Below are 15,529 nucleotides of genomic sequence, written 5' to 3'. Positions count from 1 at the left end.
ATATGGATGATTCCTATGCTTCTATGAGGTGCTGAAAGGAACACGTTTTCTTCCGATTATGAAAATTCTGTACTAAAAGGGAAAGTGTTGTGTTTTAAGAAAAAATATACCCATTATCATCTTGACAGCTAATTCATTCTTAAAAGATAGAAATTCTTAGGCCTACGTTCTCCGAACGATTTATGGACTTTGTCGTGATTCCAACGGCGGGTATTGAAAGAGGTTGTGGTTTTGGGATAATTCATCAATTTTGAAAATTTAAGTGATATAAACACTACGAGTAAATTTCTTAAATCAGTTCATTTTTTTATAAATATGTAAGAGTAGAAAAAAAATTACGAACTGAAATCTTCATCTAACCAAAGAGTACAAAGACCTATCACAATACGCACATAACCACTTATCTCTCTTCGTATGTATGTACACAAAATAGTCGATAAGATATAAGAAAATCGAAGCCTATGAATCCGCGTCCTTAGTCTTACTATGCGAAAGATAGCTGTGAATAAGTTTTAATTAAGTATTTTCTAGTGCATTATTTCACACCCTTATGATGGCTTTTGGCTATCGCAACAAATATATTATCTCCGTACTCACCAAATGGTACCAAAATTTGGATAAGAAGACAATACTTAGGGTCATAAAGCAACCAATTTAAAAAAAATCTCATATTAACAAGCATTTCCTGACCTTGCAATGATTTGGATGTGATATCTTGAGTTGTTTTATATAAAGGATAATTACTTTTATCTCAGGGGTTCAAGGGGTTGTGTAGCTCAATATATAGCTTATCCAACCCAATTGTCAACCTGACCTTCGAGCGACGAATCCCGTTTCACTAAAAGACGAGGCTCTTGCGACCCAAGCTCCTCATGGAACTTAGGGGTGGGGAGGGAGATGGCCTGAAGGTTTAATGTGGCCATATAAATCGTTCCCGAGATGGTCGAGCTAGTACCATGAAGGTGCTGTGTTAGCGGAGCGTGCCGGATCTGTATCCGGCAAAGAAGCATCACATCGATAACGCTCCCCAAAGCCTTCGGGGAGTAACCTTATCTCTACAACAACAACAACTATGATATCAGCTGGGGTTGCGAAAACGCTGAAAATATTTCCTGCATCAGTTTCTTTTTCAAAAACGGTCTATCTCTGGTATTTCTTGTATAGCGCATTATTTTAGATTCGGCTGAAGAACGTCCTATTTCAAAACTGATTTTAAAAACTCCCAACTTCAGCTTAAATAGAAACATTTTGAGCTGAGACAGTGCATGTATGTATAAAAAAACTTAACTAAGCGCTCTTCAAACATACTCTGAGATAGAAACTTTCGGAATCAACTTCTCAGATCGCTAATTTCGATCTCGCAGTTCAAATAGGGAGACATTCTACTAAAGCGTCGATATGAAAACTTTGCAGTTAATTTTTTTTTAAACTGCGAAAAATTCGTACTATTCCCACCATCTCGGGAACGATTTATATGGCCACATTAAACCTTCAGGCCATCCCTCCCTCCCCACCCCCAAGTTCCATGAGGAGCTTGGAGGCGCCAGAGCCTCGTCTGTTAGTAAATCAGGATTCGCCGCGGATAGGTAAGGTTGACAATTGGGTTCGGAGAAGCTACATATTCCGCTGGCAACCTGAAGGGTTACGCTACACAGCCCCTTCAATCTGGCATTTTAGTCGCCTCTTACGACAGGCATACCTACCGCGGGTATATTCTGACCCCCTAACCCGCTGGGTGCCATCTGAGGTCTGACAATACTGTTGTTGTAGTAGCCACGAAGATAATTTTCAAAAGTTTTTGGAAGCTTTACAAGTGGGCGTTGTTCTTGTTGTTATTCCTGTTGGAGCAATAAAGACGCCCCGAAGTTTTTGGTGAGTGTTGTCAATATTGATGGTCCTTTGCTGGATCCGGTACGTTTCGGTAACAAGCACCATAAAGGTACTAACCCGACCATCTCGGAAACAATTTAATTTGACTACGTTGAGCCTTATAGGTCATCCCGCTCCCCACCCCATAGTATATTGTATTGTATTCCATTTTCTCTTTATATATGTACATAGAACATGCACATTAATCTCATTAGTATAACATTAAAGATCGCGTTGCTACAAAAGGAGGATTGATTCAATAAATTTCATTGACACATCCATTTCTATATTGTCATTGCGCCATTTTTAAATTGAATTTACCAAATTCCAATAGGGACTTGGGGGAGCAGATAAGAAAACAAATCAAAGAGCTAACAAATCCGGCTAGTCTCAACACTGAAGCCAGCGATAAATTAAGCGTACAAATAGACTCGCTGGAAAGATTAGCGAATAACATTTACGGTAAAAAGTATCAACGAGCTTTTACTTCTACTGCAACAGGTTTGACAGCAGAACAGTGCAGCCAAGTGCTTTCATCTGAATTTTTACAATATTTGAATAATGAGAAATCAACTAAAAAGGACGACAGTGGTTGAGAAATAGTAAAAAAAAACAAAACATTTAGTGGAACTAGTTAATATATAAATCAAATAAAAAACTTACCCCCAACACATTTACTAAATATGTATCGCCGGATTTATCGTACCGCAATTGGTCTGCATTCAAACTACAGCACGTCTGCTAATAGTTCTAACGAACAAATAGCGAGACACGTACCTGTATTATGCGAACAAGCAATTTGTTATCTTGATCCAGCACCTAATAAGGTTTTTATTGACATGACATTCGGTGATGGTGGCCATGTACGCAAATTGTTGGAACAGCACAACGAGATTAAGGTATTCGCACTTGATCGTGACCCCATAGCCTTTGAAAAAGCACGTACAATAAGTGTAGAATATCCGAATAAATTAATACCTTTGCTAGGCAAATTTTCTGATTTACCGAAACTTTTAAAAGAACATAATGTAAAAAAGCGCTCAATTGATGGCATACTATTCGATTTTGGTTGCTCATCGATGCAATTCGATGAAGCTGAACGTGGTTTTTCCATTTCAAAAAATGGTCCCTTAGACATGCGCATGGATGGTAAGAGCGAACAAATTACAGCTGCAGATGTGCTTGCACGCGCAGAAGAGGCTGACTTAGTGAAAATTTTACGCATCTATGGTGAAGAGAAAGGAGCAAAAAAAATTGCACGCGCTATAGTAGAAGCACGTTCAGCATTTCATAAGATTGAAAGTACTAAGCAATTAGCGGATTTGGTCGCTTCTTGTTTGCAGAATACATTTCGACTGGACAAACTTCAAAGACCAACACACATAGCTACAAAAACTTTCCAGGCATTGCGTATATTTGTTAATAATGAATTGAATGAGATTAATTATGGCATGATTTTGGCAAATGAGTACTTACGCCATCACGGTAGATTAGTTGCTATCACATTTCATTCTTTGGAGGACACCATAGTTAAAAGGCATATAAATGGTAACGTAATTGAAGGGCTTGCCAATCCTGTGCCATTGAAATATTGCGGGCATGATGTGATACATGATAGAGAGTTTATTGATACATTTGTAACATCAAGTTGGCAACAACTGCACAAACATGTAATAGTTCCCGATGAAGCAGAGGTTGCGCGAAACAGTCGCAGCCGTTCGGCTAAACTTCGTGCGGCGATTAAGGTCAAATGAAATTCGTTAAAATTCTTTTTATATAATTAGATGGTTATGTTATAAGTTTTTTTTCTTCTAAATACAAAGGAATAAATGCCTACTAGCTAAAACTCAACGTCAAATAATTTGTAATGCTGTTTTACCTGCATTACAAGTATTTATTATATGCACCCCACTGTAACCAATGCACTGTCCCCATTACATACGCCACCACTGAAACAGCTGGCTGCAAGCAGAGAACTGCAAAAATCACAATTTTCTTGATTTAATCAAACACTAAAACTTGCATTGACATTCACTCATGCGAATAAACTCATATTGAATTAACTCATATTTGAATAAACTCGTAATTGAATAAACTCAGCATCTGTCTTTACAAGACTCTGTTAGCATGATTGCGATCGAATGACCGAACAGGTTTTGCGTACGATTGTATTGATCGAACGAAGGCAAGCGGAGAATAAAATCAAAGCACGAGAATTATTATCGTTTAGTTCGGCAAACAAACAGAATCGCAAGCAGTGTTTATATGTATATTTATATGAAGCTTGTCGCCGTGACGTAAGGGCAGAAGAATCATGCCAATATTCAGACGTATGGAGTTTTCATAAAAAAAAAAATGTAAGGCGCGATAACCTCCGAAGAGATCTAAGGCCGAGCTTCTCTTCCAATTTGCGTCGTGCTCCTCTTGATTTTTCCCTACAAATTGGCCGGACGGGACCTACATGTTTTATGCCGACTCCGAACGGCATCTGCAAGGCAGATGAGTTTTCACTGAGAGCTTTTCATGGCAGAAATACAATCGGAGCGCTTGCCAGACACTGCCGAGGGGCGACCCCGCTTAGAAAAATTTTCTTCTAATTGAAAAATCTTATTTCTAAAATTTTGATGTTGCTTTGCCCGGGAGTTGAACCCAGGGCATACGGTGCGATAGGCGGAGCACGCTACCATCACACCACGGTGGCCGCCAATGGAGTTTTCATATTTGCCTTTTCATTCCGATGAATGTAATCGCCGTTGAGGCAAACGAGCAAACGCCTGAATTGATTATATTCACGCATGCAAAAAGTTGGTTGATTTTAAATCAATGTCGATTATGTTCGTATAATCAAGTTTGATCATTGAATACGATCATGTTGCCGAATGTAATCGAACGTTGTTGTGTTCGATTTTTGCAGTTCATTGGCTGAAAGCACATGACTGGCACTGACAAACGCAAGAAATAATGGGCAAGCATATTACTCGCGCACCGATCGTATAGCTAAGACTGCGTTTAATTCTCAACTTCTTCATATCTACTTAGTACAAATAATTTACATTTCATGATGATGGAGAGCGTAACCTTCAGCGAGGTAAGATCCGCACCCCATGCGAGTGAGCGGATAACATTACCTTGTCTGGTACTTTCAATCCTGTGTGCAGTAGGCGACCTTGGTCGCCTTCTTTTTGTGTGTCAGGAGAATAGGTAGTGAGGAAATGCATTTCCACGTCACAGTTTTCCCCCGACACTGGGGCGTCGTCTCCCCATTTACTGGAAGAAACCACCGAATAAATTGGGTTTTTGCAACTAAATTTCTGTTCACCGGAGTCCACCAACTAATGACGGGTATCGGTTTCACCAACCTTCGGTTGCTTGGAAAACGATCCACCATCCGTGTTCACCGACCCGCCGTAATCCACCAACTTGTCAACCAGGGACTTGTATCGGTTTCACCAACCTTCGGTTGCTTGGAAATCGATCCACCGTCCGTATTCACCGACCCGCCGTAATCCACCAACTTGTCAACCAGGGAGTTGTATCGGTTTCACCAACCTTCGGTTGCTTGGAAATCGATCCAACGATCCACCGTCCGTATTCACCGACCCTCCGTAATCCACCAACTTGTCAACCAGGGACTTGTATCGGTTCCACCAACCTTCGGTTGTTTGGAAACCGATTCAACGGTCCACCTCCGAAATCACCGATCCGCCGGAATCCACCGATTTGTCAACCAGCGACATGTATCGGTTTCACCAACCTTCGATTTCTTGGAAATCGATCCACCTCTGTATTCACCGATCCGCCGGAATCCACCAATTTGTCAACCAGCGACGTGTATCGGTTTCACCAACCTTCGGTTGCTTGGAAACCGATCCAAAGATCCACCAACCGTGTCCACCGGCCCGCTGCAATCTACCAGCTGCCAACTTGTGACGTGCATCCATTCCACCGACCTCCGGTTATTCGGGGAAATCGATCCACCGACTCACCACCTTCTATTCCTCGGCCAGGCTTCCTCTCTGCTAAGGTGTGTGTGCTTGACCAAAATACCAACAACAAATCGACGTGTGTTCATTACAAAAGGTGTCCTTTTTCGAATCTGGATTGGCTGAGTGCTACCCCAGCCGTCGTCGAAACTCACCTTACAAATTCAACATTTATTTAACTTTTGCTGTTCGATCACAGATTTCTGTGAAAGGAAATAACCTACAAGGCATGATTTTGCAGCGGGTAACTTGTAGAGGTGTAAGCCATAAGACAGCTACTATTACGGGGGGCACAGATGGGAATAATGGACATCCCTTTTAAAGGTGGTTGCTGTTTCAACGATGGGTCGTGGCCATGTTTTAGCAATTCATTAGATTTTACTTCCATAACATACTTAATGAGAAAATGGACTGCCATTAAAAATTAAATTTTTTTGAAATGAAGAAATATTTTCACTATTCTAAATGCTGTACAATGCGTATGCAAATAAGGGCCATTACTTTTTGTTGTATAGGGAGAAAGTGATCCTTGGTGGAAATATTAAATTTATTCTTTAAATGCATTTGCAACACCATATTTTCTCTTAAAGTAAAGTGCTGTTTGAACTATATCAATTAAGTAGAAAAAGCGTGATTTAATAAAGATGTCAAAAAATGTTTCACTTAACAATCGACTTATTTTAATACAAAAAAACTGCATTAACTCAATATTGTTTAATGGAGCTGATTAAAATACCAAATCATATAAGACCTATATTGTTATTATTAGATCTATCGAAAAGTGTTATCTTTGTCTCCTTTTTTAACATTTATTATACAATGCTAGAAACCATGATGCAATTACTAGATGTTTGTTCTCCAATGATGAGAGATCTTTGACACTCCCAAGTTGAAAAATCTGGACTGGTTTCTTTTACGAAGTAAGTAAAGCGGGGGATAATTCAATACCCTTCAGTGAAAATTGTAGTAGAAAAGTATCTTTGCTAGTATATTAGTAGTGATAATAAATTTGTAAATGCCAAAAGTTTTTGGGAAAATAATTCATTTTCTACTAAGTACTTCGTGAATTGATAAAGTTATGTTGGTTTGGTCATTCTTTTAATGAAAATCATTCTAAGATGAAGCGTTCTTCAATCTAACTCTAATATAAGGCGGTTTTGTCACAAATCCTGAATTGAGAAATTTTTGAAAAATATTTTGAGATAGCACGATTTTTAACAGTCAGCCGACATGGGGTGATACGCTACTCGGCAGCCGCAATGAACTGACAAAAACAAAAATAAAAGAAAATGGCTTATTGTCTTAGAACTTTATATTCCTACCTTGACTTTGACAGAAGAGTTAAGCTTTTGTGCGGTCCTGCTACACAGGGAGTATTCACCTTTTTATTCTGAAATTTCGGAAAGCTCTTTTCCGTTAAGTATTCACGGAATACGTTCATTTGATACTACCTCACGAGGTCCGAATATATCAAATAAGTATATACATAATATTTCAAATATAAACTGATTCCCAAAATTCTTAAATGGAGACGAATGTTCCGAACATACGGAATTAATAGAACAGAAGGTCGAAAATTAAAATTTTAGCTCGTTCAAAAGATATTGATGAAAAAGCGAAAAATGACCCCGGGTTGCGTTGGCGGCCTTCAGCCGAGCTTATAAAAAATTACCCTGGCCGGTCCACCAATGAGGTGGGATAATTAAATGCGTACAAAATCCCTTTGTACACACAATTTTTTTTCAACGCACAAAAACATTACAACAACGACATGAAAATCGCCAACTTCAACTGCAAATATCTCCGGACAGAGATACAATTTTTCTTTTCCGCCTTCGGGTTATTGTTGTCGAGGTCACTCATTGAAAAAAAAATCAAAATGATTACTTTTGATTATTTTCGATTATTTCGATTATTTTTTTTTTTTTATTTGTTATGATTTTTGTATTGTTTTTGATTATTTTTCCGCTTTATTGAAAGAAATATTCTCGTTTGTTGCATGCGCGGGATAATTTCTACATACAAGTACGTTTTAGGATGCAATAGTAAATGGTAAGCGCTTACCGAGGCGAATATATAAATGCAACATATAGGGCGAATGGTATATGAGCGTTGATTCAAACATATTCTCAGGTAAGTATATACACATGTGCATATTTTACTACACTTCTTATATAAAATAATGTGGGATCCAAAGCGGCTGTTTTTCTAATTGCCCGACAATATGTAAAAAAAAGTTGGATTCATAGGTTGGCGTCCAAAATCTTTCATTTAGCAACGATCCTTTATAGTTTCATCCTTAAGTGTAGCCAATTTTGTTATATCCAAAATAAATATATCCACTATTTTGGATTACGTTATGGCTATGCACTGATTAAAGTGTGAATTAAACTTCCTTAACTCTAACGCCATAGTCGTAACCATACCCATATCCATAACCATCTCCAATGCGATCGATTAATGGTGCCTTAACCAAAAAGTCGTGAAAATTTCTTAAAAATGACGAAAACGCAAAAAATTAAAAACATATTCCACAAAAAATAAGTCTCTTAGTCATAACGTATCCAAAACAATAAATAAAATCTACAAAAAGTTATTAAATTCACCAACTCAAATATTTTTAGGTTATGGATATGGCGAGAAACCAAAAACCAATTGGTTGGCTATGGTATGGTTATGGCGTTAGCGTTATGGTATGGCACCATTAATCGATTACATTCATTTCCCTAAGGTAGGTTCGATCAGCTGTTTTATCTGGTTATAACACCTATGCGACGAATACCTTGCGGGGGAGTGCGTATTGTTTCACGACAAAACAATATGTATGAGTAATACTACTCAGCTTGATAGCTTCACTTCCAACTGGAGCGATCCTCTAAGTTGTCTTTCATCATCTTGATCAGTTGTCTAACCAAAGGTTGTTATATCCCAGATAAAATTAACATACATATGTCCATTAGGGTGGCCCTTATTTTCCAAAGTGTTCCGATTCTCGATCTCACCCCCTAGAAATATGCGAATAGCCTAAAAACTAGAATATACAAAGTTTTAGGTCAATCGAAAAAGGGTTAGAGGTGGCGCAAAGAGCTTGAAATCCTGAAAAATAACGAATTTTGACAATTTCTTAATTTTGGTCAACCCTACTTCATTTGTTATGGGCAAAACGTAATTTATCATGCTATTAGTAAGGCGGCCACCGTGGTGTGATGGTAGCGTGCTCCGCCTATCACACCGTATGCCATGGGTTCAACTCCCGGGCAAAGCAACATCAAAATTTTAGAAATAAGGTTTTTCAATTAGAAGAAAATTTTTCTAAGCGGGGTCGCCCCTCGGCAGTGTTTGGCAAGCGCTCCGGGTGTATTTCTGCCATGAAAAGCTCTCAGTGAAAACTCATCTGCCTTGCAGATGCCGTTCGGAGTCGGCATAAAACATGTAGGTCCCGTCCGGCCAATTTGTAGGGAAAATCAAGAGGAGCACGACGCAAATTGGAAGAGAAGCTCGGCCTTAGATCTCTTCGGAGGTTATCGCGCCTTACATTTATTTTTTTTATTAGTAAGTTCTAGAGATATTTGACTTTCGAATAAATCTAAAATAACAAAAATTGGTCAAATAATAATAAAGTTATAAAATAAGTTATGCCTTAAACACGGTGTCATTACTTCAAGAATGTGTATATAATGAGTATACGTAAAGGGGTTTGTTTCAAATTTTTTATAATCAGTTGAGCAGAGCTCACAGAGTATATTAACTTTGATTGGATAACGGTTGGTTATACAGATATAAAGGAATCGAGATAGATATAGACTTCCATATATCAAAATCATCAGTATCGAAAAAAAAATTCGATTGAGCCATGTCCGTCCGTCCGTTAACACGATAACTTGAGTAAATTTTGAGGTATCTTGATGAAATTTTGGTATGTAGGTTCCTGGGCACTCATCTCAGATCCCTATTTAAAATGAACGATATCGGACTATAACCACGCCCACTTTTTCGATATCGAAAATTTCGAAAAATCGAAAAAGTGCGATAATTCATTACCAAATACGGATAAAGCGATGAAACTTGGTAGGTGAGTTGAACTTATGACGCGGAATAGAAAATTAGTAAAATTTTGGACAATGGGCGTGGCACCGCCCACTTTTAAAAGAAGGTAATTTAGAAGTTTGGCAATCTGTAAATTGGCAGTCGTTGAAGATATCATGATGAAATTTGGCAGGAACGTTCCTCTTATTACTATATGTATGCTTAATAAAAATTAGCAAAATCGGAGAACGACCACGCCCACTTTTTAAAAAAAGATTTTTTTAAAGTCAAATTTTAAAAGAAAAGTTAATATCTTTACAGTATATAAGCAAATTATGTCAACATTTAACTCCAGTAATGATATGGTGCAACAAAATACAAAAATAAAAGAAAATTTCAAAATGGGCGTGGCTCCGTCCTTTTTCATTTAATTTGTCTAGGATACTTTTAATGCCATAAGTCGAACAAAAATTTACCAATCCTTGTGAAATTTGGTAGAGGCTTAGATTCTAGGACGATAACTGTTTTCTGTGAAAAAGGGCGAAATCGGTAGAAGCCACGCCCAGTTTTTATACACATTCGACCGTCTGTCCTTCCACTCGGCCGTTAACACGATAACTTGAGCAAAAATCGATATATCTTTACTAAACTCAGTTCACGTACTTACCTCAACTCATTTTGTATTGGCGTAAAAAATGGCCGAAATCCGACTATGACCACGCCCACTTTCTCAATATCGAAAATTACGAAAAATGAAAGAAATGCCATAATTATATACCAAATATAAAAAAGGGATGAAACAAGGTAATTAGATTGGTCTATTGACGCAAAATATAACTTTAGAAAAAAACTTTGTAAAATGGGTATGACACCTACCATATTAAGCAGAAGAAAATGAAAAAGTTCTGCAGGGCGAAATCAAAAGTCCTTGGAATCTAGGAAGGAATACTGTTCGGGGTATTACATATATAAATAAATTAGCGGTACCCGACAGATGATGTTCTGTGTCACCCTGGTCCACATTTTGGTCGACATCTCGAAAACGCCTTCACATATACAACTACCACCACTCCCTTTTAAAACCCTCATTAATACCTTTAATTTGATACCTCTGTCGTACAAACTCATTCTAGAGTCACCCCTGGTTCACATTTATGGCGATATCTCGATAAGGCGTCCACCTATAGAACTAAAGCCCACTCCCTTTTAAAATACTCATTAACACCTTTCATTTGATACCCATATAGTACAAACAAATTCTAGAGTCACCCCTGGTCCACCTTTATAGCGATATCTCGAAAAGGCGTCCACCTATAGAACTAAGTCCCACTCCATTTTAAAATACTCATTAACACCTTTCATTTGATACCCATATCGTACAAGCAAATTCTAGAGTCACCCCTGGTCTCGAAAAGGCGTCCACCTATAGAACTAGGGCCCACTCCCTTTTAAAATACTCATTAACACCTTTCATTTGATACCCATATCGTACAAACAAATTCTAGAGTCACCCCTGGTCCACCTTTATGGCGATATCTCGAAAAGGCGTCCACCTATAGAACTAAGGCCCACGCCCTTTTAAAATACTCATTAACACCTTTCATTTGATACCCATATCGTACAAACAAATTCTAGAGTCACGTCTGGTCCACCTTTATGGCGATATCTCGAAAAGGCGTCCACCTATAGAACTAAGGCCCACGCCCTTTTAAAATACTCATTAACACCTTTCATTTGATACCCATATCGTACAAACAAATTCTAGAGTCAGCCCTGGTCCACCTTTATGGCGATATCCCTAAATGGCGTCCACCTATAGAACTATGGCCCACTCCCTCATAAAATACTCTTTAATACCTTTCATTTGATACACATGTCATACAAACACATTCCAGGATTACCCTCGGTTCATTTTACTACATGGTGATTTTCCCTTATTTTGTCTCCATAGCTCTCAACTGAGTATGTAATGTTCGGTTACACCCGAACTTAGCCTTCCTTACTTGTTTATTATAAATTTTTTTGAAAATACATTTTTAAAACATATACATATATCTTGTGAAACTTTAGCTGACACGTATATAATATGATATTATTTCCTAAGATCTAATGATGACTTAGACAGTTACAACTTGTAAAAAACACTGTTTTTCTTGTTCGTCATTTGTAAGTATTCTATTATATTCTTCTATAAGCTTTACTCCCCGTTCTGCTGTGTCGTTAACTACTTTTATATTTATAACAGTATTCTTAGCTTTTTTATAGGTTCCTGTATCCCCCCAGTATAGTGGATCTACCTCCAGAAATTGAGATGATATCCCAAACCGACCAAAAAAATCAATTGTATTTCCTGTTACAAAATCGTGTACCTAGTTCTTTTTCTATGACTTTATTAATTTCACTGGGCCTTAAGTGTAACCTCTTTAAATTTCTGTTTCCTTGTCGCAGTTGTCCTATGCTTTTGATTTTTTCCACAATCTTTTTCTTCATGGTACAAGAGACGTCATCATCGAACAATGCCAATGCAATACATTCTTCAGACAGGTACCAGAGGTGGTTACAAAACTTTTTTATTGTAATGTCAGATATTTTTTTATTAACATTTCTGTATTTATAAACATGATATAATATATAATATATTTAATAAAAGATAAGTCTTGAAGAGGTGATCTATGAGGATTGGTACAGTGAAACCAGAGCTTAACATAGAATTGTATAATAAACGCGCATATACTTGCTACTGAATTCTCTTCATACTCCGTTAGTTTAAACTGTTCACGAAATAAATAGATTTACCTTAGACATCCACCGAGCATGATGAGTGGGCTTTGGTACACGAAATTTTATGCCATCACTTGCTCCTAGACATATAAACCTTAATGCCAATAATTCCCTATAATCATCTCTTACTATTTTCTTTTTCAACTATTCCTTAGAGGGTTTTTTAAAATAGTATATTTGCTATCGCTTAAAAGTAATTTCAATTCGTTATTTTATAGCAAATCTCTAAAACTATTTTTGTCGATGTTTTTGCAATTTTCTTGAAATCGCCGAAATAACTGAACGTCCTTACTAGTATTTACTGGAAAATAACTCTCAGCAGAACTTCATAAATATGATGACGACAAGGTAGATACCTTGATTTCGCTCCAGTTTTTTTTCTAATAACGTTGCAGCTCCTTTTATAACGCCTGTGTTAACCGATGTATCAAAACAACAGGCCACAATATCATCCTTCAGATCCCATTCAAATAACAGTTCATACAACGTATCAGCTATTTCCGAGCCTGTTGCAGCATATAATTTTGGAGCTCCTATTAACTGTTCGCCATTTCTTTAAGTAACAACAACTGGAAGTCGTTTCACCTTTTCACGACCTGTTATTTCTAGAAGTGGTTTTCCATCCCAATTCAAAGTACCGCAATTTATCTATTTAAAAAAAACCTACTATTCAAAATTTGTTCATTCAAGAGCAGTATAGTTTTAACAAGAAAACGTCAAAGAAATGTTTTGTAGTAGTTTGCAATTTTAAAATATATATTTTCATTTCTTTATACTTTTTTTAAATTTCTTCGACATGCTTGTTGCAAGAACAAGTTGCAGTGCAGGCTGAAATTTGTTGTGGCATCACGCATTTCGAAAAAAAATTTATAAAAAAATATATGTGTATACTTTTTTAAATAAATAAACTTCAAGTTTGGCTTCAAGGGATATATGTATTGGTGTATAAAAAAGTTTATTTGAACGTTTTTTACCCGAATACCACGATTCACTGATAAACACATTTGCACAGACTTAATTTACTTTTCATATTTGTTTGTCGAAAGCAATATATATTTTGCCCTGTAACTCTGTTATTGACCGACCGATTTTGTGATTGTGGCCATTTTAAAAAAGTAAGAAAATACAGATCTTATTACGGTGTGGAAAAGCAGTAAATTTTCGTAGGATTTAGAGATATGGAAGCCTGAAACACGGAATTGTAAAAATTCGTCATTTTTCAGGATTTCAAGCCCTTTGCGCCACCTCTAAATCTTTTTTGATTGGCCTAAAACTTTGTATATATTCATTTTTGAGCTATTCGCATATTTTGGGGTGAGATCAAGAATCCAAACACTTTTTTTCCCTCCATACAACGAAGGGTCACCCTAATGTCCATGTACATTAGATTGAAACTTATTTTTATTTCCTTATGATTACGTCTAGGATATTTCCTATAAAATTTTTAATGTTGCATAGTGAGCCATATTTTTATTACTAACAATGGAAATTAAGACTTGGCTTGATCTCAGCATTAATAATCCGAAGAAGGAAAACAAAATTTTTGAGTCGTTCAAAAGATATTAACGAAAAAAATTTATGATAAAGCTCTCTAATCGAACGAAGAACACTCACATAGTGGCGATGATATGAAACCAATATTACTAAAATAAAGCGAACAATATGATAAACTTTGATTACAAAACAATCAGTGCATAGCCATAACTTAATCCAAAATAGCGGATATATTAATTTTGGATACAAAACAAAATTGGCTTGACTTAAGGATGAAACCATTATTATTTCATATAATGAGTGTAACAAATAAAGCACATGTGTATATACTTACCTGAGAATATGTTTGAATCTACGCTCCTATACTATTCGCCCTATATATTGCATGTATATATTCGCCTCGGTGAGTGATTACTGCCCCTATTACGGTATACAACTCAACTTAGTTGGGTTGTAATTAAAACAACCTAACTTTCAGACAACTCAACTCTTGTTTGGTATTACGAATTACAACTTATTTCAGTTGAAGTTGAATTGGTGTTGCCAACCTAAGAAAGTGATGATTTGACAGATAAACGAACAGCTGATCAATTTGTGGCGGAAATTTAAGCATTTGCAAAAGTGATTTTGTTATTACAAGATATTATATGATATGAAATATATTTTATAATTGCGAAAATGTTTGACATGTCGCGAATACGGAAAACATTCGCGTGATCATGCCAATCCCTTGGAACTACCAAGCGCCAAGAAAGAAAATGTTTAAGTGACAAATGATGAGCTTCAAATGAAGTTATTTCCCAGATTTGAAAGGAAGCATTTTCTCATTACTAAACAAAATTAAGGACCATTTCCACAAACGCTTTCGAGGGAAGGATGTACCCCTATTTTAAAATTATGCGCCACACTCAGATTCCTTGCTAATGGTAGCTATCAAAAATGCTGTGGAAATGATTTTGGTGTTGGACTGGTTTTAGATATTATTGAGGAGCGTATTTGTGCGAAGTGGATTAAAACCCAAACAGCAAAAATTGTATTTTACTCTAAAACAGGATTCCCAGGAGTAGTGATTAGTATCAATGGGACTCAAGTACGCATAATTTCACCTATTTTGGCTGCATCCGAACTGCGGCAAGCCTCGTCCAACTTCGGAATGGCGCTCTATAAAGTCAAAAAGTTATTCAATGTAATCCTTCGTTTAAACGTTGTTTTTTTCTATAAATATGTACGAAGTTTTTGATTATTGTTTGATTAAAAAAGATTTAACTACCGGCTTTAAATTTTTTGTTTTTTTAGTAACGTTTTATGAGCCCGTGCACCATCTAACTCTTAACAAAGGTAGTATCAAAAGACGCGTTTCGATCTTCGTTTTTAGG

General features: G+C 36.9%; 3 protein-coding genes across 5 annotated transcripts in view; 2 read left to right on the top strand and 1 right to left on the bottom strand.

Annotated features, from left to right (window-relative positions):
- pug (pug C-1-tetrahydrofolate synthase, cytoplasmic) overlaps nucleotides 1-15,529 on the top strand; it is a 52,232-nt gene that overhangs the window by 1,775 nt on the left and 34,928 nt on the right. The window contains exon 2 of one of the 3 annotated variants that reach the window (XM_067787327.1): nucleotides 2,204-2,487. The exons of the other annotated variants lie outside the window; for them this stretch is intronic. Within the exon in view, the coding sequence (XP_067643428.1) occupies nucleotides 2,204-2,465 (262 nt within the window). The 3' untranslated portion in view covers nucleotides 2,466-2,487. Of the gene's footprint in view, nucleotides 1-2,203; nucleotides 2,488-15,529 lie in introns of those variants that run through there. 3 annotated transcript variants of the gene reach the window in all.
- Nucleotides 1-15,529, bottom strand: part of LOC137252102 (dihydrolipoyllysine-residue succinyltransferase component of 2-oxoglutarate dehydrogenase complex, mitochondrial) — a 29,857-nt gene that overhangs the window by 10,558 nt on the left and 3,770 nt on the right. The window lies entirely within an intron of this gene.
- On the top strand, nucleotides 2,553-3,715 carry LOC137252108 (probable methyltransferase-like protein 15 homolog). Its single transcript, XM_067787361.1, has one exon. It carries the CDS (start codon nucleotides 2,553-2,555, stop codon nucleotides 3,621-3,623), a length of 1,071 nt encoding a protein of 356 aa, XP_067643462.1. The 3' UTR covers nucleotides 3,624-3,715.

This window comes from Eurosta solidaginis, chromosome 1 (genome assembly GCF_040869045.1).
Source record: "Eurosta solidaginis isolate ZX-2024a chromosome 1, ASM4086904v1, whole genome shotgun sequence".
Taxonomy (NCBI): Eukaryota; Metazoa; Arthropoda; class Insecta; order Diptera; family Tephritidae; genus Eurosta; species Eurosta solidaginis.
The sequence above is the reverse complement of the archived record's forward strand: the minus strand, read 5'-3'. Positions and strand labels throughout refer to the sequence as shown.